At 41.0% G+C, this 25,571-nt stretch overlaps 1 protein-coding gene and 1 pseudogene across 1 annotated transcript; both read left to right on the forward strand.

Moving 5' to 3' along the window:
* The first annotated feature begins 11,121 nt into the window (after positions 1-11,121).
* Dusp19 (dual specificity phosphatase 19) lies at positions 11,122-23,397 on the forward strand. The gene is made up of 4 exons (XM_032903565.1): positions 11,122-11,446; positions 14,877-14,923; positions 18,106-18,258; positions 22,995-23,397. Exons 1-4 carry the CDS (start codon positions 11,224-11,226, stop codon positions 23,232-23,234), a joined length of 663 nt encoding a protein of 220 aa, XP_032759456.1. The 5' UTR covers positions 11,122-11,223; the 3' UTR covers positions 23,235-23,397.
* A 1,122-nt stretch (positions 23,398-24,519) lies between these two features.
* LOC116902651 lies at positions 24,520-24,590 on the forward strand (annotated as a pseudogene).
* Positions 24,591-25,571: the final 981 nt, after the last annotated feature.

Genomic DNA, 25,571 nt, shown 5'->3' on the forward strand with positions numbered 1-25,571 from the left:
CTGCCAGGATTTGCCACAGGAGGATTTAATTTAGAATGGCTTACAAATTAGGATGCTAGTTGTTGTGCCCAGCCATTGTGTTACCTGGTGCTTCCCTTCAGGAGGCGACTCAACTGAGTTCCAGAGAAAGGAAATAAAACCCTCCCACTAAATGTTCTCAAGAGAATTATCTAAAAAGAGAAGTTTGATACAGGCTTACCCTAGACCAACTCAATAAGTTTCTTTCACCTGGCAGAAGATGTGATGTTAATCATATCTATAAGGTATCTTCAGAACAACATCCAGATTAGCATTTGATTAAATAACAAGAACCTCATTTGTCCAAACTGGAAAAAACAAAACAAACAAACAAACAAAACAAACAAACAAACAAACAAACAAACAACCCATGCTAGGCCCAGCATTGCGCTCTTTCTCCTCTCTTTCTCTCTCTCTCTCTGTCTGTCTATAAATCAGAATATGACTCTTAGCTACTAAGATAGCTGTCTGCATTCTACCATATTCTCTGACATAATGGATTAACTCCCTGTGTAGAGAAATTTTAACCCAGCAAAATGGATGCTAGCAAGGGATCACATTTAAGTCTGTGTGATACTGCTGGAATGACACACTTTTAATCCTTCTGGCTGGAATATAGATACACCTTTAGTGTTAGCTAACCCCAACCAGTGAAGATAAAGTTAGTTTGTAGAAGGAAGCAGGCATGTTTGAAAGTGATGTTGAATTGAGGGACTATTACCCTCGCCCTTGGCCCCCTGAGACGGTCCTCTGGGGTGGTATCAATAAATGCAGATTCTGGGAGCCAGCTGAGAAGCAGAAGCAGACTCATTTATTGATATGGTGGAAAGTGCCTTTATACCCTCCACCTATGTCCCCTTGGTCTGTAACTGCTTGTCCTGCTTGCAGCTGTCACCAGACAATTGACTGACCTGGGCACACTCTGTCTTTGTTCATCTCTGGGTATCAGGGCATGTTCTGGGCTTAGTAAATGAGAAAATGCCTACTGAACATGTGTGGGCCATGTAGACTGTTATTCAGAATATGTTCATTCCATACAAAGGACATACAAAGTGACAAATCAGAGAAATATTTGGCAAAATAAGTCAGAGATAGGATATACCCAACTCTCATGAGAATAGACAGGAAAGGGAGGTGGCTAGCACTTACCAGGACATTTTACAGAGATAGGTTTTAGGTGAAGACAGAACAAATCAGAGAACCAGAAGGAGCCAAAATATTAGAAGAGATTGCTAGAGTTAATTTGAGGCCAAGCAGAACAAATGAGTCAGAAGCTGAGATAAGTTTGAATAAATCAACTTAGAGAGGAATTTTGGCCAAAACAGTTGAGTTGAACCAGCCAGAGTTCAGAAAAAGCTAGAAAAGTTGAGCTTATTCAGCAGTAAGCCTCCAAGATGACAGTTACATCCATTGAATAAAATTACTGTGGCAGAATATTTCATCACCTTGTGACCCTGAGACTGCGAACTGAAATAATCTGTTTCTTGTTGTGGTGTGGCTCAGTCCTATCACAGACCCTTAACTCATGAGCTTTCTGTAAATAAAATCTAAATAAAGTCAAAGAGGTAAAACAAGAAACCCACTGACAGGGAGTGAACATAAGAAACCTAGAGAGAAGAGTCTTTGAGCTGAAGGGTATTAAGACAGCGTGAAGAAGAAGGAGCTTCTTCCCTGGGATGTCGTTGGTATAGTAGGAAGGTCAGCTTGGTGCTTTGCCTGCCTCTCTGCCACAGCAGACTTTCACCACAGTGTCTGGCTTGAGTCTTCATTTGGTAAATTGAACGTTTGGAATTCTGTTCTTAAAACAAGTTACTTTTACACCTCTGAAACTGTAAGCAAGCCACTAATTAAATGCTTTCTTTCATAAAAGTTGCCTTGGTCATGATGTCTTTTCACAGCAATAGAACAGTGACTAAAATAGACATGAAAGACTAATCTTTCCAAAAATTAAAACCCTTTACATGAGACTATAGCTAAAAAAATCATCCCTACAATAAACTAAACTACATTATTTTAAATATCCAAGTATCAAATGAAACATTTCATAGTATACACACGAGGGGAAAATATAGTTAGGAATGATTGTGATAGTTAATCTTACCAATTTGATGAATTTAGGTTCACCATGGACACAATCTCTAGGCATATTTGTAAGGGATTTTTAAAATTTGATTAATTAAAGTGGGAAGTCCCAATTGAAATATAGGTGTAACTATTTCAACATTTGTTGTTCACCTGAACAAAATGTGATATTCACCCAACCAGGGAACCATCCATTGAACTTTGTGAAAAAAGCCCCATGTATGCTAAAGACAGAGTGACTGGTTAGAAATTTGTAAGAGATGGAATATTACCCTGCTGGGGGCCTGTCTCAGCCTTTAGTATTACTGGGTGGGACACAGTGTTGGACAAAGGCTAAAGACTAATGATCTCTGACTTTATAATCTTATTATTTGTGCTTTAATAAACACTGGTTTCTTAGTATTTGTGCTTTAATAAAAGCTTGTTTCTTTTTTGCTCTAGCTCAAGGACCTCTTGCTGGCAGAGAAGAGACTTAGAGCTCATTAATTCTTTGGGAACCAGTGAGAAAAGAAAAGAAAATAATTAAAATCTTTTACACAGGCAATATGCACACACACACACACACACACACACACACACACACACACACACACACACTCTGGTTGGGTCTGTCTACCTGTCTCACGGACTCTGCAAGTGTTTATGCATACACATATAGCTACACAGGTGTGTACAGACAGGCAAGCATACACATATATGCATTTGGTGGATGGGGATGAGCCCCAGATGTCGCATTCTTCCTTCTCTCTGGCCTTCTTATTCCCTCTTACATAAAAGTTCTTAGAAAATTACCTCATAGATAAAATGTTACACAAAAGGGGAGTTATAGAAGGATGATGATAGTTAAGTACAAAGCATTGCTTCATTCTATAAGCTCATTATAAGTTCAAAACAACAGTTTCATATGGCTTCACTTTACCATAGTGGCTTCATCCTTAAACATGGCCTAAAATGAATGTTTTTCCTTGATCACAAATTTGTCCCAAGTCTATTTTTTCTCTACTGTAATTGTGAACGCTCATTGCATTCCTTATTATGCAGCCTTTACTTACTATTCTATGAGAGTGGGCACTTTTTTTTTTTTAATGGAGCTGGGGTCCGAACCCAGGGCCTTGCGCTCGATAGGCAAGCTCTCTACCACTGAGCTAAATCCCCAACCCCCACATTTTATTCTTGATTCTGACTTTATTACATCTTTCTGGCAAAATAGCTAAAACCATCTTCCAAAAACTTTCTTCCTAGGTTTATTTGAATTAAATCAGGAATTCTATAAAATCATTAATTCATCTAAACATCATTAATTTATGAAAATCCATCTTCATGTTGATCTGCAGAAATAGGGTGGGCTGATGCCCAGGAGTCACTGGACTATGTAATGATGATAAGAAAGGCATAACAATAGCAAGAAGCAATTCTGAGATGAAGTCTCTTGGGGCTTTGCCTCTCAAAGTTTACCCATCCCAGACCATGCAAAAATGGTGGATCATCTCCAGAAAACTTAATTGCATGCCTTTAGCCTTCCCTCGATGTCTTCTGACAATTACATATCTAAAAGCAAAATCTTTATCTTTAGTTTCCGTAATAGTCATTCACTGGCTACATTTATATCTGGTCTAACTGCCCCTTTTAAAAACTTAGTTTTTAAGTTTTTACTTTATGTGTATGGGTGTTCTGTCTACATATATCTAGAAAATAGCTTGGCATTGTTTCCTTTTGTTTTATAACATTGCAAAAGCAATTCAACATGGAACATGGTATTCAGGACAACTTGGATCTGTTTCTGGGCCATGCTCGCATTTGGCTAAAAGGAAACTTTCCCCTACTCCCTTTGAGATGAGACCTGTGTTTTGCAATTTTAAAAATTGTATAAAAAGATACGCATTGTATTAAGTCCTCTGTCAAAATAGGTAATGGGGCCTATAAGATGACTCACAGGGTATGTGCTTGTTGCACAAGCCTAGGAATGACAGGCATGCGCACACACACACACACACACACACACACACACACACACACACATTTAACACCTTTTTAAATGGATCTGAAAGTGAGGAAAACATCTTTAAAAATCATAATGGGTACAGGAGCATTGGAGAGGGAATCTACTCCATCTACGATTTCATAAACTATGACTGTTTTCTTGTAGCTGTCTGGGCTCCTCGTTGACCACACTTTGCCACTGAAATGGGCTCTGGCTGGGTGAACAGTCTTTCAACTCTATTGGTTCCAGCGCCACTTGACCGTACAGGACTGATTTTACAATTTGTACCCTCAAACAAAATTACCTCAAGTGTGATATGCAATGTGTTTCCCAGTAGTATGTCCATTCCTAGAATTCTTTCTAGCATGGGAGATGTGAACCGTTTGTGTGAACAGTCTACCCCCCAGATCAAGCTTAATCCTCTCACTCCCTTTGTTTTAACTCCCTACTGACCCCCTGCAGTCCATCCCCCACCTAGCTCCAATGCATTCAGAGGTTACCAAGAATTTAGGTGCACTCAACTTCTGTACCCAAGCAAATCCCACCTTTTCTTCATGCTAGTGGTAACCAAAAATCTGTAATTCAGCTTGGTTTCCCTCATCACCTGAACAATCCTTGCCTGTTAGAAGCCTTGGTTACCCCATTAGGAAGTTCCTACCCAGGAGATTCTCTCCCCCTTTAAAAGGGTACAGTGGGTACATGGGCCTCCCCTTCCCCTTTACCCCTTCACTAAATCTTGTGCAGGTGTTAAAGCTGCCCAGAAGCTTACAAGCTGGTCGTCTGGCGTTTTGTTAAATTTTTAGAATTGAAATTTTAGAAATCTGGCTCCGCACATACCTTGCCACCATTGCCACCATTGCCACCATTGCCACCATTGCTTTGAGTAACTCAGATGAGTTCTTTGTCTGCCACAGCTGAGGGAATGGGCAAACCAAGAACTATCTTACTCTTACTGTTTGCTCCTTTTCCTTCTAGATCAGAGCCTAACATGGAGCACGCCTCCTGTGTGCGTATTTTCCATTTTAATCCCTCCCTTACAAGGGCCAGATCCCTCTGAGCGGACATGCGGTCTCAGCTCAATGTTCCACTCTTCATCGGCAGGGGTGGGTCGGGGGTGGGGTTGTGCAAGTGCAGCTACATGGAGGAAGCACCACGAAGATGGAGATGGTCATGCTAGAATGTTTCCCACTCATCTTTGATTCTGTCAGCTCCTGCTCGGCTTTCAATTGTTCGAGGTCTTCTCCTGAGGAGAAATGTCTGATCACTCCAGGTAGAGATGGCAGCCACAGAACAACAGTGAAAGGATTCTATCCAGGTCCCTCTTGGTGAATCAGTTTACTGGGGTTAGTTACAGAAGCAAGGGTGCCCCAAAGGCAGCTGTAGCGGAAGGACTGCCACCATATCCTGAATGACTCTGAAAAGCTGCACAGCTGGATTGCCCCACCCATAGTCAATACTTGGATCACAACTTCAGGGGAGGGAGCAGCCTTGTGAGCCTCCGCCCCTACACAAGGGAGTGTTAATAGCTTGACCTCATCTCATGCTCTCATTCATGTTAGCATGATGATGAGCAAACCAGAGGTTAAATGATGTTACTGAGGGGAAATAGGGAAGTATCCCCTTTCCCAGGATGACCCTCTTACTGATCATAGTGGAAAACAGGCACTGCCACTCCACGGGTGAAATTCCTCCTTTTTTCCCTGGCCTGGTTCTCTCCTGGCGTTTTATTGCTTTTTTTCCTCTCCTTTGAGCACCGCAGGATGGAGAGCGGTAAGCACCTCTGCGCCCTGGCTAGCTTTGCAAAGACTTTTACCCTTAAAGTACTTTCAATAGGATGGAATATGCATTGAATTGCGGGATCTGGGATGACAAGTGATGTGTCACTTGGCAAATCGGTTTATTTCCCTGGAACTTAGTTCCTCTCCGGAAAACAGATTCAACTAGATAATACTGAAAGAGCAGTGGATTAATATCTGTCCTCTTGGCCTCATCTGTCAACTTGACATAACCTGGAGTCTTCAGGGAAAGGAACCTCAATTGAGATTCCTTCTAGATCCGATTGGCCTGTGGACGTGTCTGTGGGTGATTCACTATTATCAAGAATAACTGCAGTTATCAAAATGTAAGGAATAATTCTATACATCCTCCACAAAATGAAGTCCACAGTTTAAGTAATACAGAGCTCTCATAAATTAACCTTGTCACTAAAACCTAGCAAAGAAACTGCAGCCATGTGACCAAAGGCTAAAGCTTTAAATTCAGATTAAATGTGCCCTTTTCAATAAGATACATTGTATCCACCTCACTGAGTTACCTGAGATGGTGCTGATTTTATTTATTTTACTGGGGGTGCCTGTAAATCTAATATTAGGTCTCAGTCGTCCCTTTTGTAACACTTACTGACATATGACATAACAAACTACCCTGCTTCAACACTCTTACAGTCTCAGAATTCTGTTTCCCATGCCTTGTTTTTTCCTTTCTTGAGCCCCTCACATTTTTCTGATACCCGAATAAGACCATATATGGGACTTCTCAATCTTGTGCACCAGATCCCCTCATTCAGTTGAGTGGTATCCAAAATTCATTTTTTTTTTTTTTTTGTGAAGATAACCTTCTAGGAAATTCAGAGTCCTGTGGCTAGTTAGTTGCCCATCTGACATCAATATTCAAACAACGGCTTATTAAGCACACTGTCTTTGTTAGGGTTTCTATTCCTGTGACAAAACACCATGACCAAAAAGCAGATTTCGAAGGCAAGAATTTATTTGGCTTACGCTTCCATATCACTGTTCATCTTTGAAGGAGGTCAAGGCAGGAACCCAAATATCTCCCTGGAGATAGGAGCTGATGCAGAAGCCATAGAAGGATACTGCTTACTGGCCTCCTTCCCATGGCTTGCTCAGCCTGCTGTCCTACAGGACCCAGATGGCACCCCCCACAATGTGCTGGGCTCGCCCCCGTCAATCTCTAATAAAGAAAATGCCTTGCAGCTGGATATAATGGAGTCATTTTCTCAATGAGTTTCCCTCTTTTCAGGTAACCCTAGCTGTGTGTCACATTGACGTAAGACCAGCCAGCACACGTTCTATATCCCAAATTGCTTCTCATTTCTGCATCAATCCTTTATTAGTAAATGGCGAATTTATTACTCAATCGCACAGGCCGATAATTTTGGAATTATTCAAATATCCTTTATCTTGTTCTCAATTCCTTGTGGTTTCATTCTCATATACAAACGGCCCCTAGTTATAATGTTTTGATTTACAATGTTTTTAATTAACGATGATTCAAAAGTGATAATTTTCTGTGGGCAATGCACTTTGAAAATTTATCTTTGACTTGATTAGCAGTGTGAATTACGATGCTGTCTTGCAGTGCTGGGCAGAGGCAGTGAGTTCTGCCAGCTGGAAGTTAGCCACCGGAGGAGAAAAACAAACAAAAAGCCCAATGTTCTGTTGAGGTTGTGTGACTGTGCTCCTGTATATAATGGGTTCAGTGTATCAAGTGCACTTGCAATTTCACAGTATTTCAACATCAGATGGATTTTTTTGGGATATAATTTAATCTTAAATTGAGAAACATGCATTTTTGTAGAATAAAGTCTTGTTACTTTCCGCCCCACCCTTGGTCTCACTCAGAATACAGCCTAAAGCTTTTACCATCTCTCTGTTCTTATATCCTCCAACGTCTTTTAAAACTAACCCACTAAAGCTGTATTATCCACCCAGCCTTATCTCGAGCCTCCACACCCACCTCTCTGACTTCCCAGGAGTCTCCTCCTGTCTGGACACTTGCTGAAGCACCTGGCACAGACCTTAAGTGTGTTTTAGACATAGACTGTGACTGTCTACCCAGATACTTCTCAGGCTGGCTTCGCATGTTACTCAAATGTATTTCAACACTTATTTTATTGACTGGGCCCTTCTCCCACCAAGCAGCAGTAGTGAACAGTACCCATTCTTTCATCGTCTTGTTTAGCATTTAATCACAGACAGACAGACACAGAGAGACAGACAGACAGACAGACAGACAGACAGACACACACACACACACACACACACGAGACACCCACCTGTCCCCCTGCCTGCTCTCTCCACTTGAATACATGCTCTGTGAAATGGCAGAGGTTTTATTCCTCCTAGTAATCCTGAGTATAACAATACCTTGTGGTAATGCATTATAATAAAATATCATTACATTCTAAGAGACTGGGTCTTTTGCTGGACCTCACAGTCAGTGAATAACACACACTGAGGTCACTTAAACTAAAACTAACGCTTAAACTAAACTAACACTTAAACTAAAAACTGACAGCTTACTTTGTATGATACCTTGTACAACCTGTTTAAACCACTTTAAAGAAAACAGTGTAATGCTGGCAGTGCTCGTGCGTACACACTTTTAATCCCCCCCCACTCAGAAGGCAGAGGCAGGGGAATCTGAGTTTGAGGCCAGCCTGGTCTACAAAGCAAGTTCCAAGATGGCCAGGGATACACAGGAAAACCCTGTCTGGAAAGACAAAACAAAACAAAGAAAATAAAACAAAGAAAAATAAAACAGTGTAACAATCAACCATACTTGCCTGGGATTACTCATGTAATCACCTTTAAAACCTAAGGTAATCTAATGTAAAATTATGTAATTAATTATTAATTAAAATTAATATTATCCTATGCCCCTGACCCATAATAATGTGCATCATTTGCTGAAAGCAGCAAATATAGACATTGAAAGCAATATTCTAAAAATGAATACTCACCATAAATGTTGAAAATGCATTTGGATATTGACTGATAAACAATCAATATCTGGGTCTTGGAGCCAATGATTGACTCACTTGTAAACTTCCATTAAAAATTTGTATGAAGTATATCATTTCCTTCCCTATGTGATGCTTTCAGTGCTGCTTAAAATGATACACAGACACACACACAGACACAGACACAGACACAGACACACACACACACACACAGAGGAATTGAACACACTGACACAGTCAGACAACAGATAGGCACACAGGGACAATTACAGACACAGGTACAAGTATAGATACAGACCCACAGATACTGTGACAGATACAAGGGCAGGGACAGAGAAAGAATCAGAAGACAGCCTCCAGGCAGGCACAGATTCAGACTCATACAACAGAGGAAGGAAGACACAGAGAGTATGATGTACATTTCAAATCTGGACTCTTGGTCCAACGACTCTAAAGGGAAGTGCTTTTATTTCTCTTTTTTGTTGTTTTGAGATGGAGTTTCAAGACCCACCTGCTTCTGCCTCCCCAGGGCTGGGAGTAAAGATGTGCACCACCATGCCCAGCTTATTTCTCTCTTTAATGTGACACCGATACATTATTGGCTACAAAGAGTTAATGTGTTTAATCCATGCAGCAATCCGTTCAATTAATATTTGTTAATACAGTTACTGTATATATATATATATATATATATATATATATATATATATAGTTTCTGGTAAAGTAAAATGACATAATGTCTGAAGAGTCCTGTGCATACATTAAGTGCTCATTGGATTGATTTATGGCTAAGGGTGTTTCTGATGAGCTTGTGGTCAACTAAATGAAGCAAGCAATTTACAGTTCACTTTGGAATTCCCCATAGGTATTGTGGGCAGATAACTCCATTTGAAAGAGAAAAACTTTGGTTCCTATCTCAGGTGTCCATAACAAGAAACTAAAAACTGTGTAGTTTAAGCAAGAAAAATTTACTTCTCGTGGTTTGGAGGCCAAGAAGTCCAAAATCAAGGTGCTGGCCTATGCAAGGCTGCTGGTGTGTTTGTTCCCTTTCCTTGACACCCACTTCTCCCAACTTCCTTCCTTAATCCTGCTTTATCTAGGGAAGGAAGAGTTCTCCTTTGTTCTCACGAAACCACTAATCTTGTCATATGTTTTAATACAATGTTAATTATCCTCAGAGGTCCCATCTCCAAATATCTGAACACTTGGGCTCCTAATTCCAACTCATTTTGAAGGGGCACAAAAATTCAGCTCATAAACTTACTTTTATGTCAGAATGTTTTGAAAGCAACAAAATGTTTGTATGCAGTGAAGAATACATCTTTCTAAATCTTAAAATGTTATACATTGGGGTTGGGGATTTAGCTCAGTGGTAGAGCACTTGCCTAGCAAGCGAAAGGCCCTGGGTTCGGTCCCCAGCTCCGAAAAAAAAAGAATAGGAAAAAAAAAAAAAAAAACCAAAACGTTATACATTGTACTTAAATTACCTTAAAATTACATTTTAGTAAGGGTTAATAAGGAAAATTTCAGTTGAAGGAATAGTTAAGTTCCCATTTGCAAAAACCAATCGTCTTTTGTAGGCAGACTCAGCATGCTATTGATCTGTTTGGTAAATGTTTGTTTTCCCAACTACGTATAGAATTACTATCATTCATTCTGTATAAGGCATGGGAAGGTCAGAATACACTTAAATTTTAACTTTTGCTAGTCTGTAGAAACGTATATTTAAAAATACTTTTTAATGTAGATTTTACCCCGTTGGAGCCTCACAAACAGACTGAATGGCTTTATCTAGTGAATGTTTCTTCTAAGAGTAACAGCAGAGAGAAAAAGAGTGAGGCAGAAGGCAGACCCTGTAGCCTTAGGCCTCTGTGAGCCACAGGAGGACTCACAACCGGGTGGGAAAAGGTCGTGGTGACAGCTGCTGTCTTCATTGTCATCTCCGAAACCAGTAAAACAATTCCAGAAAAATCACTGCCCTTAGAAAGCTACGAGATACCGGCTCTCTGCAAATGAGTCTTAAAAAATGATTATTCCCCCCGAGTCCAAAATAAAGCTAGGATTAAAAACCGAGAGTAAAAACAGGATAGGGTAAGAAGATTTTGAATGGATCCGGAAGGCATACAACTTCCGTCAGCGATGAGAAATAGCATCCAATTGGCGCCCGTTTCTTAGCGGCCAATCAGCTCTCGCCTTACAACGGTGCTCGGGACAGCGGTGCTGGGCTGCTCTCTTCTTTCCAGGAGGTGAGGTTGTCACTGCAGGGGCCTGCTGCACTAAGTGACTAGTGGCTGACTAGCCCTGCAGCGTGCAGTGCCTTTTTCCTCCCTTCTTTCTTCTTTTTTTTTTTCCTTGCTGCTTTTCCTCCTTCGCTCATGTAATGCACTCCCTGAACCAAGAAATCAAAGCATTCTCCCGGGATAATCTCAGGAAGCAGTGCACCAGGGTGACCACGCTAACTGGAAAGAAACTCATAGAAACCTGGAAGGATGCCACAGTTCATGTTGTGGAAACAGAGACCAGCGGTGGGGGTAGTTGTGGCTATGTGCAGGACCTTACCTTGGACCTGCAAGTTGGCGTTATTAAGCCCTGGTTGCTTCTGGGTGAGTAAACTGACTTGCCACCACTACGTTGTGGAGAACCGGATTCCTTTGCCAGCAGCCTCCCCTGTGCATACCAATCCCCTATGCACAATAACATTATCAGCTATCCTGATGAAGAGTTGAAATGCTTACTTTTTTGGGTTAGGAACAAAATAGGGATGTGTCTGCCCCCACAATTCTTCTAAAAACACCAGATTATTGAGTTTTAGAAGAAACATTTCTCTATTTTTCTAACCTTCTTTAAAGGATAATGGGATGTTGTATTTTCTTGTATTATAGAAAAGACTATATCCTTTAAAAGATGCAGTAATAACAAGTGGTTCCATGGTTGTGGAAACGACGTTGAAAGTGTGTTTCCTACGGCTGCATCTGCTCATGGTGCCTGTCTTTGGGTGTTAAAAACAAGACTTCTACTTCATAGCTATGAGCCTGATGGTGTTCTTTAGAAAACAGCCTATTCCATAAGTCTGCATTGCTTTGCATTTATAAATGAGAAATTAACACTTGGACACAGGAGTTAGACATACCCACAGTTTAGCTATACACAGTATATAATTGTTATAACTATCTTCAAGTAGGAATTATCTTCATATTACAAATAGGAATTGGGCACTAAGATTGGGGAAGTAATTTGCGAAGGCAATAGAGTCAGTAAATAGCAGAGTTGTCCAGGGGATTAGGTCCAAGTCTGACTGACTCTGCACACTATCATAGTTACTATGTCGTTTAAGGTTAAACTTATGGGCTGGGGAGATGGCTCAGTGGTTAAGAGCACTGACTGTGCTTCCATAGGTCCTGAGTTCAAATCCCAGCAACCACATGGTGGCTCACAACCGTCTGTAATGAGATCTGAGGTCCTCTTCTGGTCTGTCTGAAGACAGTTACAGAGTACTTATATATAATAAATACATTTTTTTTAAAAAAGGTCAGACTTACATTACATGTTCCAACTTATTTATCCTCTCAAAACTTCCAAAAAACATCTGCTTACAATAATTTTAGTTTTTTTATTTTATTTTATGTGCATGTGTTGCATGCGTGTAGGCACGTGTGCTGTGTCTTGGAGGTCAGAAGAGCTCATTAGATTTTCTCTAGCTGGGTTCAGATGGTTGTGAACCACCATGGATGCTGGGAACTGAACCTCAGTTCTTTGCAAGAACAACAAGTGCACGCAGCCTCTGATCCACCTCTCCAGCTCCTCTCTGCTGTAATTGAAGTGACATCCTATAAGGTTGCTCTGGCATTGTGAATTTTATTTTATTTTATTTTATTTTTCAAAAACTCAAGTTATACCATGTATCCTAAGAATTGCCATATACATCTTTAGGTTGATTAAATAAATAAGACCATAAATATCGCAGTTTAGGGGAAAATACCATCGTTTAACCAAATGAAAAGCAAAAAGTTAAGCGAATTCTTTGGCTGAGCTGGATGGTTCAGATCTTGTATGTTTCTAAGAACGAGAATATGTATATGCAGCCTTTTCTGACCTCCATAGTTGATCACAAACTCTATCTCTGTCGTTAGTCTCTCTCTCTCCCTCTCACCCCCTCTTTTCCTTTCTCTCTGTTACATATACAATAAACAGAAAAAAGTGAACAGATAAGCAAATACATTCTTTAAAAAAGAATCTTTTTTTTTTTTCTTTTTTTCGGAGCTGGGGACCGAACCTAGGGCCTTGCGCTTGCTAGGCAAGCGCTGTACCACTGAGCTAAATCCTCAACCCAAAAAAGAATCTTAATTGAATGCAATTATAGCTGTTCCAGAAGCTGAGGCAGGATAATAACTAGTTCAAGGCCTGCCTGGGCTCCAGAGTGACATGGGGTTGAGCAACATAGTGAGAGTGAGTGATAGAGTTCTTGCCTCAACACCACAGACAAATACACCAGACACACAGGGTTTATGTTTATATCAATATTGTCATAATTTGGTAGTCACTTAGAAAATACAACTGTTTCTGTAATATAGTCGACCGAGAGAGAGAGAGAGAGAGAGAGAGAGAGAGAGAGAGAGAGAGAGAGAGAAAGAGAGAGGATTACTAAAGCAATAAGTGTAGGGTGAAAAGGAAAATAATTTCATTTAAGCCATGTTACAATTTTTACTATTTTCTTATACAAACAGAATAGAATAATTAGTTAAAAGATACGTTACTAAACTATTAAATTAAAATTAATTTATCTGAACCTGTTTTCCCACCCCAACACAGTTAAAACTTCCTACAGTAGAAAACTGAGAATCACCTTTTAGTCATGAAGCATTTGAAACAAATAGAAAGACAGGCTGGTGAGAGGACAGACAGTTTCCGTACCCACCATCCATATTTACTGAATGCTTGTGGTTTGGAAGTCCAACTTCCAAGTAGGAAGAAGCAGAATACACATTCTGCTTATCAGGTTTAGTAGGAACCTCTCAGCTTGGAATCACTGTGTGCTTGTGGCCCTCAGTTATCATGTGAGAGAAGCTGGCTCATTCCTAGATACTGAAGGAAAAAAAGCATTGTTTATGGAAATTGAACTACAGAAAAGTAAAATTCTTGACATTTTCTATTGTGAATGTTCTATTCGATCATTTGTGAAAACTCTATACCTGCTTAATTCTTGGGGAAGGGGTTTGTTTATTAACCAGAGCCAGTCTCCAAATGTGGGAGAGTAGAGAGCCATCTTCAATGGAAAGAGACCGTGAAAGGCATGGCATTCGTGGTATACCGTGTGTGGGTGGGAGCCCCTGAACCTCAAAGCTACTGAGTGTTCCCTCACCAGCTGCCTTGAACTTTGTGGGTGTCTGATTTCCTTAATACCTTTTTGTCTTTTGTAAAAGAAAGGGTTATTTATTGTAACCCCACATTTAATGTTTTGTTCAGTGTACTTCGTTATTCAGCATATATGTTTTTTTGTTTTTGATTATTTATTTCACAGCATGCCTGGATTTTATGTGTGTATTAGGATCTAAACTCAGGTCCTGTGTTAGTAAGTACTTCTCCCGCTGAGCCATTCCCCAAGCCCCCGGAGCACATTTATACGCTGATATATTGAGAACCCGTGTCCCATGCCTTAACTATTTTAATTTTTATTTCTACTGGTACATACTGAGGTACAGATTTCACTGTGGTAATCTCTTACTTATCCGAGCCCCTCTATTGGACTCAGAGTTGTTTTGTGTGCTGGTTTTCTTCTTATCTGTTATCTGTTGAACATCCTGAGAGATAATCACTGTGACATCTATAACTTTAGTATAAATTATTCAAAGTCGGGAAGGCCATAGGTAATAAAAGGTAATTTTCCAGGATGATATTACCAAATTTCCCTTCTAAAAACTGAACTGATGTCCTCCCATGATTATTGTCCCCCTCTGTTGTGATTTTTAAGAGAATCGTTGCACAAAGTTCCCACGATTGTGTTTATGTTCAAGATAATGTGATTTATTTCCACAGGGTCCCAGGATGCTGCGCATGATCTGGAGCTACTGAGAAAGCACAAGGTAAACGAGGAGGGTAAACGGCCCTGGCACAACATGCAGGAAGATGTCCATTTTCCCGTGGGAAGAATTGTATTGCTCACTTTTGCGTAATTCGGATTAATCTGTACCATTTGGGCTATCCTTTTAGTAGCATTGCCAAAATAATTGCATCTATTTTAAACACACAGGTCTGGAATTCACCCTTTCGGTTCCGTGTTCTTCTCCGACTCCTTCACACCCTCATGAACTCGACTCTCGCAGTGATTATCTTGCCTCTGCTGAAGCAGAGGGGCAGACTTTCCCTCGTGTCTGCTTGTCACAGATCTAGCCATTCTCGCTCCCAGTTCATATACCAGTCTCCCGTACACTGGCTTTTACCTCCCTTCACGCAGCTGATAGGATTTATTGCTTGTCTAAAGTGTTTCCTCAGAGTCATTTTCAGCTGTTTGCTGTTGTCAGGTGCTCAGCTGGTGTTGCGTGGTCTGAGGAGCACTGAGGTTCTTGACCACTTGATGATTATGCACTGAATGGGCCCAAGGAGAAGCCCAAGGTCTACAGTCAGATATTGTGTGGCTGGGTGGGGGAGTGCAGAATGATGGCGCCTTTAACCCCGCTTTACTTTGTTTAGTTTGGGGCTTGGGGACTTGGGAAATGCTTCTTGGAGAAGGTGACACTTCAGTTCTGCTCTGAGGTGGTTGAGAAAGGAACAGGCATCCAAGGGTTCAGATGCAAGAGATGGGGCGTGTGTCAACATCCCAAAGCTGGTGAAGAGAAAGGCCGGGAGTTCAGGAAATAGTGTGAGAACGCAGGGTATGAGCGAGGGAGAGAAGCATAAAACAGATTACGGAGGGCCGCATAAACCAGTGCAAATTGTTTGGACACAATCCAAAACATGGCAGAAAGCCAATGAAAGGTTTTATCTAGGAAAATAACAGAATTAAATGTGCTTCCAAAAAAGATTTCTCATTAGAAGCAGCATGGGAAATAGATTGTGGGAATTGTTTGAGCTAAAGACGGGGAGGCCAACTGCGAAGTTATTTTAGTACTCTCAGAGAAGATGATAGTAGTGGATTTGAGATGTTCTTAGATGTCCATGGTTGGTTAGTTTTCGGGAGAACGGGGTTCATAGTTAGTTGCTGGGCTGATTAGGAAGGGTTAGGGCGTGTGGCCTTGTTGCAGGAGGTGTCTCACTAGGGGTGGGCTTTGAGATTTCAACAGCCCATACCAGGCACAGTCTCACGCCTTCTCTCAGTGTGTAACGTGTAGATCAGATGTGAGCTCTCCTGCTCCAGCACCATGGCTGCTGGCTGCTGCCAAACTGCAAGCAAGCTCCGGGTAAATGGTTTCTTCTAGGAGTTGCCTTGGTCATGGTGTCTCTTCCCAGGAGTACAACTGCAAGTAAGAGAAATTGGGTGGCACCAGGAAGACATTGAGCATGGTTTAAGGTTGATGTTAGAGAAAGAGAAGATTCTGGAAGTCACTAGAGAGAAGTGCAGCAATAGTGGTATGGTTCCGGTGCACACTCTGGGAATAGCCTGCAAAGAATGCAGGGATGTATCGTTTATTGAAAGAGGGAGGAAGAAAGGGTACAGGTAAGATGGATGAGATCCGATGGGAAGTTGTAAAGGTTGCCACGTGACACTTTCTGATGAGATTATCTCCTCCGAAAGACTCAAACAAAGCAGCAAAAACACTGGTAGTGCCGCTCGCGTGAGCTGATTTCTCTGAGAGCGCTCATTTCCCTGAGACCTCATAATTGCCAACCATGATACCGATGGGAAGAGCGTTTAGGCCGATAGAATGGCTATGCACACCTGGTGTGGGCTGAGACAAGGGGTACACGGGGTAATCTCTTCCTCCCATTGGAGTCCACCTCCATAGCCTCTTAGCTCTCACCGCTGTCTGCCTTATATTATTACCATCAAGAGGTTGAGAGGACAAAGACCTTATTCATTGACGTTTGTCACCCTAGTTCTGAGGGAAACAAAGATCGACTGAATGGAGGATAAAAATGTGATGTGATAATTATTTGCAGTTATTTCCCAAAGGAAAATACCTAACGATCAGCTCATTAGCTAGTCTGATACCTGTGCCTGTCAGTTTACTGAGCTGAGCTTAATCGGGCTTCTCTTTGGTTTATTATACTCATTACCTCCTGGTAATGAGAAATAATGGCCCTTAATTGCATAAACACACAAGAGTGCCTGGATCTCCTACCAGGACTCTCGAACACCAACAATTTGACAAAAACGAGAGGAAGTTTCAGCCTTATTTCCACTAACAGATCAGTGCTGTTCAGGGTGATGTGGCAGATAGAATCTGAGGAACCTCTGCATTGGCAAGTTGCTTTTGTTTTCTTCACCCCTCCTGTTGTAATGTTACACATGTTCACGTTCAGCTTCACTCTTGGGGTGGGAATCAAGAGCATCTCTATCAGACCCTGCTTGCTCTCTGCACAGCCACCCCCTTAATAATACCTAGGAGAAGCACACTATTCTTACTAGTATAAAGGGCATCTCATCCCAAGGCCAGCATCAATAAACAGTTCTCCACTTGAGTAGTATAGGTAGGCTTTATTGGAGAAAAGGTCTTTTATGTTGGGTTCCTCATCAGCTCTACCACCCATGGTTCACTGCAATAAAACCAACCAACCAACCAACCAACCAACCAACCAACCAACCAACCAACCAAAACAAAACCCAAACCAACCAACCAACCAACCAACCAACCAACCAACCAACCAACCAAAACAAAACCCAAACCAACCAACCAACCAACCAACCAAAACAAAACCCAAACCAACCAACCAACCAACCAACCAACCAACCAAAAACCACCCCTTCATCACCAACGTTTTTGTATGGGTATGCATTGAGTGTTTTTTATTTGTTTGTTTGTTTCCCCAGTAGATGATTTTAAGTACTTTCTGCTAAGGTCGTTGTTCACTCAGTGCTTGTGATAGTAAGTTCCACCTGGTCTTTATTCTCATTGTGTTGGTGCACCACAAAAGGGCCGTGCATGTATCATAAAAGAGTGTTGCTTTTGAGGGAGGAGGCAGAGGAAAGGGCACGAAGATGACGTATCATTCAGTGAGTCGAGTTATATGTCTGAGTATTCTTATTCCGGAAATTAACATTATAGTCTATTTTTAGACCATCTGATTCATAGAACTTAAAAATCATCTTTTTTTTCTTTCCTTTAAGGTGACCCATATTCTCAACGTCGCGTATGGAGTTCAGAACGCTTTCCTCAGTGAGTTTACATATAAGACCATTTCTATACTGGATGTGCCTGAAACCAATATCCTGTCCTATTTTCCAGAATGTTTTGAGTTTATTGAGCAAGCAAAACTGAAGGTGAGGTTTGTACTGATACAGAAGTAGAAAATTAAAAACGTAGGACCACTGCCTGGTCTTTGTACATTTTGCAATAAATTTGTGAAGAGCCATCGTGAAAATTTCCCTCCAGCAGTACTCATTAGATCCTTAAGGTTCTCACTCTCCAATTGTTTTTTTTCTTAATGAGACGTCTACTTCTCCTATTAATTTAGTTTTGTTCTGAGTCCTTACCAAGAAACACTAGGAGATAAACTCCCTCACTTAATGAATCTTTCTCTGCAAATATGTAGTTAAATATCCTCGGAGGCTGAATTGGGACCTACATTCTGACTGATTCCTAAGAAACCAGATGGACCAAAGGGTACAGTCTGCTCTAGTCTTGTGAGTGTATTCATGATGATGAATATTCATACATTTTAATGACTAAGGCACAGAGACTGTGTATCTGTGCATTTCAATTTTTATTGATGTATTTATTGAGGCAGGGGCTCATGCACCTCAGGTTAAGACTCAGACGTGCTGTTGTAGCCAAGGATGATCTTGGACTTTTGATCCTCCTGCCTCTACCATCTGGGGGCTGGAATTACAGTCGTGTATTCCCATGCCTGTTTTTATGTTGTACTGGGATGGAGCTCAGGGCTTTCGAGCCAAATAAGTACTGTACCAACTGAGCCATATCTCTGGCCCTCATGTGTTTTGAACCATAGAATTTTAAGGAAGAAAGCATTTGTGTGTGTGTGTGTGTGTGTGTGTGTGTGTGTGTGTGTGTGTGTGTGTGTTAAGATTGTACGGAATCCTAATCAGAAACTGTCTGCTGGCTTTGTGTCTTTAGAAGACCAACACAGCCTATCATTTTAATCTTAATGTTTGATCTACATCAACATTCTGATAAGCAGAAACTCCATGGTAACTCTGCTACTACCTGCCATGAAAGAGTACAGCCCTGTAGGGACTATTTTGAAATTTTGGTATCTTTAAGAAAACATAGAAATATAAGAATATATTTTCATTTTAATCTTAAGTGTAGGGATATGGGACTGCTTCACCGCAGCTGTGACTCACCTTGTGTTCTAGCTGGGGTGTGATTTTGCCAACTGCAGACAGCTTCTGCGACTGTGTGACACTTGAAATTCTGGGGACTTTTCAGAGTGTATATAAAAGCTAGGCCCCTGAGAGGTGGTGCGGGCTGTTGATTGGTGGTGGTGGTTGTTGTTGTTGTTGGTTGTGGTTTGTTAAGTGGTCATGCGCAAAGACGAAACCAGAAGGAGAAATTAGATATCTTCACGGTGAAGATCAACTTACCCCTAATCAGCAGGAAGTAGTCTAAAGATAGTGTCACTCCCTGACTTTATTCAGGGATCTCTTTCCTTTCCTCTCTGTTCAGCTCTATCTAGTGTTGGGAGGTTGAAAGGCAGAAGAAAAGGGGTGGAGAAGGGTGGAAGACAGAAGAACCCACACAGTAGCAGAAGAACACCTACACTTCCCTGGGTCCCACCAGTTCCTAATCTTGGAATGCGAACCCAAGTTTTGAAACCGTGAACCGCTAGATAACATACTCAAAACATACTAAAACTACAGCGCCATGTCTGGACAGTCATGAATGTCGTCAAAGTGGCCTGTGCTGCCAAATGCTTGCAGTCAGACCTCAGCATGATAATGAGGTTGTACTCTTGCTTCACTGAATGACAGAGTCTGACTATCCAAAAGAGTTTGGAAGTATTTCATTATTATATTTCATTTTATTTTTTAATGTAGCATTTTAAATTCAGCCTTTGAGAATTTCAGACATGGATACAATGTATTTTAATCATATTTCTCCTCTATTCCCTCCCTCTCATTCCTCCAAGATCCTTCCACATCCCCCTCTCAAATTCATAGCCTCCCTTTTTTTTTTTTAATAACTCAGAGTGCAATTGGTACTGCCCATATAAACATGGGCATGGGGCACCCATTGGAACATGGTCAACCTATCCGTATAAAGAAAGCTGACCCTTCGCTCCCCTAGTACCAGTCGGCTGTCAGTAGCTCCCCAAGCAGGGTTAAGACTTGAATTCTGGCTCTTACAATCTTTCTGCCTCCTCTTCCACAATGCTCCTTGAGCCTTCAGGGGAGGGTTATCATAGAGATGTTCCATTTATGGCTGAGCACTGCACAGTCACGTATTTTTTGCATGTTGACTGGTCATGAGCGTCTGTATTACCAAGACCCTTCCCCAGATGGGAACTGAAAATTTGACAATCAGCGTCTCTACCTACTGGACATCTTATCTCCCCTCACTCTGAACTTTTAGGGTAACAAGATTTCTTCACAGAAGTGCACACTCAATTGATTTATTTACTTAGCAAAAATTTACATAATCCCTACTGTGTGCTAGGACTTGAACTTGGTGCTAGAGAGACAAAGATGGGTAACACAGCCCCTCCGCAGGGGCAGTCTTCTTAGGACAAGAGCCAGGGTGAGCTGCACCAAGAGGAGATAAATAAAGGCCTGTCAGCTGTAGCATAGTAGAAAGTGTAAAGGAAGACTTCGCTTCACCCTTTTTAGCTCTGGGGACAAGAAATAAAACCTAACATTCTTTTACAAATACCTCAAGGACCATACGATCCCTACAGAATAGTTTAAAAACAAAGGAAATAAGTAATTTAAAAGCTAGAGAAAGTAGTTACTGGGGCTGGAGGGTTGGCTTAGCCGTTAAGAGCGCTTGTTCCTGCAGCGTACACAGCCTCAATTCCCAGCACCCATAGGGTGCCGCACAGCCATCTGTAACTCTAGTTCCAGGGAACTCAAGCGGACCTCTGAGGGTAGTTATAAAACATAGTGAAAGGAAAATATTAGTATTTTCAAATAGGTAAATTTGAGATCTGGAGATTTGCTTTGAACTGAATAATATATATTAGTAATTTTCAAGTTGTTGTAATATAGTTTTTAGTGTGTGCAGAGCTATAGATTTAATTCTCAGTACTGCAAAAAGCGGAAAACACACACACAACAACAACCAAAAAAAGGGGGGGAGGCAGTTAGAGAGATGGCCCAGGAGTTCTCAGAGTTCTCAGTACCTAGGCAGCTCACAACCATCTCTAGTTCCAGAAGCCCTCTTCTGGCTTCCATGTGCACTGCACCCTGTGTGCATAAACCCACTGTGTCTGTGAGTGTACACAGACACATGTTTTTAAAAATAAAAATAACTTTTTAAAAGTGGGAACATTTCCTGATGCATAGATGTATATAATGAACGTTCTTTTCCTTCCCTGATATAGAAATAAAACTCAAAAATGAATTATAGGTAGCAAGGATGGCCTTGTTGGGCACCAGTGGAAGGAGAAGCCCTTGGTTCTGCCAAGGTTGGACCCCCAGTATAGGAGGTTGTCCGGGTGGGGGTGGGGGGTGACTGGAAAGGGGGGTAGATGGGGAGGGGAACACCCTTATAGAAGAAGGGGAGGGGGATGGAATAGGGGCCTTGTGTCTGGGAAACCGGGAAAGGGAATAACATTTGAAATGTAAATAAAGAAGTTCAATAAAAAAAAAAAAGAGGGCTGGAGAGATGGCTCAGTGGTTAAGAGCACCGACTGCTGTTCCAGAGGTCCTGAGTTCGATTCCCAGCATCTATATGGTAGCTCATCTGTGATGGGATTTGATGCCCTCTTCTAGTGTGTCTGAAGATAGGGACAGTGTACTCATATAAAATAAATAAATAAATCTTTAAAAAAAAAGAAAAAATGAATTATAGATATGTATAAGAAAACACTTGAAGTAGACTTGTTGATGTAAGGAATTTTAAAATATTGGTCATTTCGTTGCTAATCATTATTTAGAAGAGATACACTTGAAAGTTTGATATAATGGGTCAAGAAAGAAATTTTACCACAGATACACAGATGTGAGGAAGCTGCTTTGAAAACCTAATGTAGCCAAGTGACCCATAAAAACAGTGTGTGTCTTGTGCTTGGGGGCTAGGGGTTCCAGTGATATGGTACTCCCTCCTGTCCCTTTTCTGTGTTGTACCAAATGAAGAGTGGAGAAAGCAGGTTGCGGAAGGGGTTGATTCTGTGGTGCCTGCTCCATTCACTGTAGATCATTAACTTTTTAAAAGCCTGCGCTAGGCCAGACCGTATCAGTGCTGACCCATCAGATCTACTGCATTCATTATTAATACAATATTGTCTGCATCAGCATCCACCCATATTGTGTTCATTTCCCTTGTAAAGTATCACTTACAGGTTACCCGAGAGGCTCTTCACTTACTGACCTCACTGAGGCTATTTAGTTACCTCTTCCACTCCACGTTGTTATAGGCTGTCCATGCCATCATTTACTGAGGAGTTAAAAATGTTTTTAATTTACTTCCTTACAGAATAATATACCCAAGGGCATAATTTTTTCCCTAGACAGTCATTTTGTATATAGATGTTCAAGCCAGTGATACTAGTTATTTACATACACGGTAAGTTAGTACGTTTTTATGTGTACTGGGCTGGATCACTTGAGTCCTGTAAAAGATGCTATTCCAGAATTCCAATCACATTATCAGAGCATCTCAGTCCTGGGCAAGAGCAGATGTTGGATGACCTTTTTTTGTTGTTGTTGTTGTTTTTTTTTTTTTGCAATTTTTTTCCTTCATTTTTTTGCAATGAAATTTATTCTGGTAAATACATAAACGAGTCATTTACTTTGTAGTTTTGAGTCTACTAAGAATGTGTAATAAACTTTAAGCATTCTCAGGTATCTAACGTGAATTTTGTTTGACGCCGTTTTAGGATGGCGTGGTTCTCGTCCACTGTAACGCAGGGATTTCCAGGGCTGCTGCGGTTGTCATCGGCTTCCTCATGAGTTCTGAAGAACTTGCTTTCACCAGTGCTTTGTCGTTGGTGAAAGAGGCAAGACCATCCATATGTCCGAATCCTGGCTTCATGGAACAACTCCGCACCTACCGAATAGGCAAAGAGAGCAATGGAGGTGACCAAGTGCCCGCAGTGGCCACGGACCATGGTCCGTGATCTGTACTCTAGCGGAGGCAAACTACTTACGCATCTGCCTCTGCCCTCTTGCCTGTGTTTTGGACGGTAACTTGTAAAGCTTCCCTTTTCTGTTGTCTTTTACCAGTGGAAATGGAAGCTACGTTTGTCGACCAGAATTAATACATTTTTACATTTTACCTTTTCCTTATTATTTCAATATCTGGTTAAGTGTTTCTTTGAGTTCTAAGAGAAAATAGCATATTATCAAGTAGATAATTAACTGATTTCTGTAGGAGAAAGTTTAAACCTAAAAACCCTCGTTGGAGTTAGAAAAACAAGCCATGAAGCCTTTTAATTTATTCTTCTTCTCTCACACACACTTTCTGGACAGAGAACCTTTGAAGTGACAGTCTTACTGAGTGAAGGCTTACCATTTCAAAGGGAAGTAAAATTTTTGAGAATATTTTTAAGGTTAAAAATAATACTTTTATCTCCCCCCAAGAGTACCAGAATCAAAAGGCTTATATAAACATTTATATAATGGTTATAAATTCATGTGACCTTTATAACCTCTTATGAAAACCTAATTTTCACTTTGACTTTTAAATTTGGTCCTATTATAAACATTTCTCTTGTATTCTTCAAGTGGTTGTGTAGATACTCTGATGATTTTATGATTTTTTAAAAATTAGGTGTTATCACTTATACTGTGTTTTTTAACTTCAACTTTTTTATTAACCTTTTTTATTTATTTACATTCCAAATGTTGCTCTCCCCATCCCGGTTCCCCCTCCCAGAGTTGTTCACCCTATCTCTCTCCTCCCCTTTGCCTCTGAGAGGGTGCTCCACCCATCCACTCCCCCAGGCTTCGAGCTTTTAACTTGGGTGCTAAGCATTCTGTTTATGGGTCACCTGCCATACTTTTTTTGGTTTTCTTGGATCCTTAAAAACTGCCTTATAGTGAGAGACAGTTTTTAAAGATGTAATCTTAAGATCGATTTATTTTATATTTGAGTATTCTGCTGGAAAGCATTTTTTAGGAAAAAAATTATGAACCTATAAGAAATTGTAAACATTGTTGGGTTGGGGATTTAGCTCAGTGGTAGAGCGCTTGCTTAGCATGCGCAAGGCCCTGGGTTCAGCTCCAAAAAAAATTGTAAACACTGTTAAGACGCTTAACATTATACACACACCGTTTCCTAGAAGAACACGTTGAAGGGATTTTTTTTCCTTTAATGTTTCCATTAATCAAATTGAATTATGTACATTATAAATTTGCTTCAAGGCTTTGAACTTGGGGCAGGGGGTTGCAAATCAAGTGGTAAAGACTATACTTTCTGGGATCATTTCTATAGTTCATTACTAGTTTCTCTGACTGTGTAGAGCAAATCAAGTGGTACAGTGTATGCTTAGTTTGCAAAAGGTCCTGACTTCCGTCATCAGCAACACACACACACACACACACACACACACACACACACACACACACACACACAGAGAGAGAGAGAGAGAGAGAGAGAGAGAGAGAGAGAGAGAGAGAAATCTTTTAAACTTTTATGTAAGTACATACTGCAAGTCTTAACTTTGTCTAGTTATGAGGGAATTTTTTTTATGCCTTTTGAGTGACATTTGCGATAAGTTCTACAAGATAAGTGGGTGTTGACTGAAGGTGGGTGGGCTGTGGCAGATTTTTTAAAATTGAGTCAGTTATGTATGTAAAGGCCAAGGACTGAGGAGGAGCACTGAATGCCGGAGAAATGGAAGTGCTGAGGTGGGGGAGCAGTAAGCTGGAGGCCGTGGGATGCTGTCTGCGAAGGTGGACTGTTGGCGTGTGTCAAGTGGGAGCTTGGCAGAGTTTTGGGATGCAAGTCTTTTGGATTAGTGAGAAGACTGAGAGTTTGTAATTGGGAATTTGCTTAGGATCTTTTGTTGTTATTGCTTATTTTCATTTTTATCTTGTGTATATAGGTTTTTTTTTTTTGCCTGCATGTGTGTCTGTGCACCATGTGCATACAGTGTCCATGGAGGCCAGCAGAGGGCATTGGATTCTATGGGACTAGAATTTCAGACAGCTGTGAGCTGCTACGTGGTTACAGAGACTTGAACTGAGGTCCTCTGGAAGATCAGCTGGTGCTCTTAACCATTGAACCATCTCTCCAGCTTTAGGAAATGGTGGTTCATTCATTTGAGACAGGACTAATGTTTAACTGGTGGGCTCCGACTTGCTATTGTGGCCACCAAGCCCGGTGTAGGTGGTTGTGCTGGGTTTCTTGCATGCTTGGCAGGCACGCTCACAACTGAGCTTTATCCCTGATCTTCAGAATATTCTTTTTTTTTTTTTTTTTTTTTTCTTCGCTGGGGCTCGAACCCAGGGCC

This window comes from Rattus rattus, chromosome 5 (assembly GCF_011064425.1).
Source record: "Rattus rattus isolate New Zealand chromosome 5, Rrattus_CSIRO_v1, whole genome shotgun sequence".
NCBI lineage: Eukaryota > Metazoa > Chordata > Mammalia > Rodentia > Muridae > Rattus > Rattus rattus.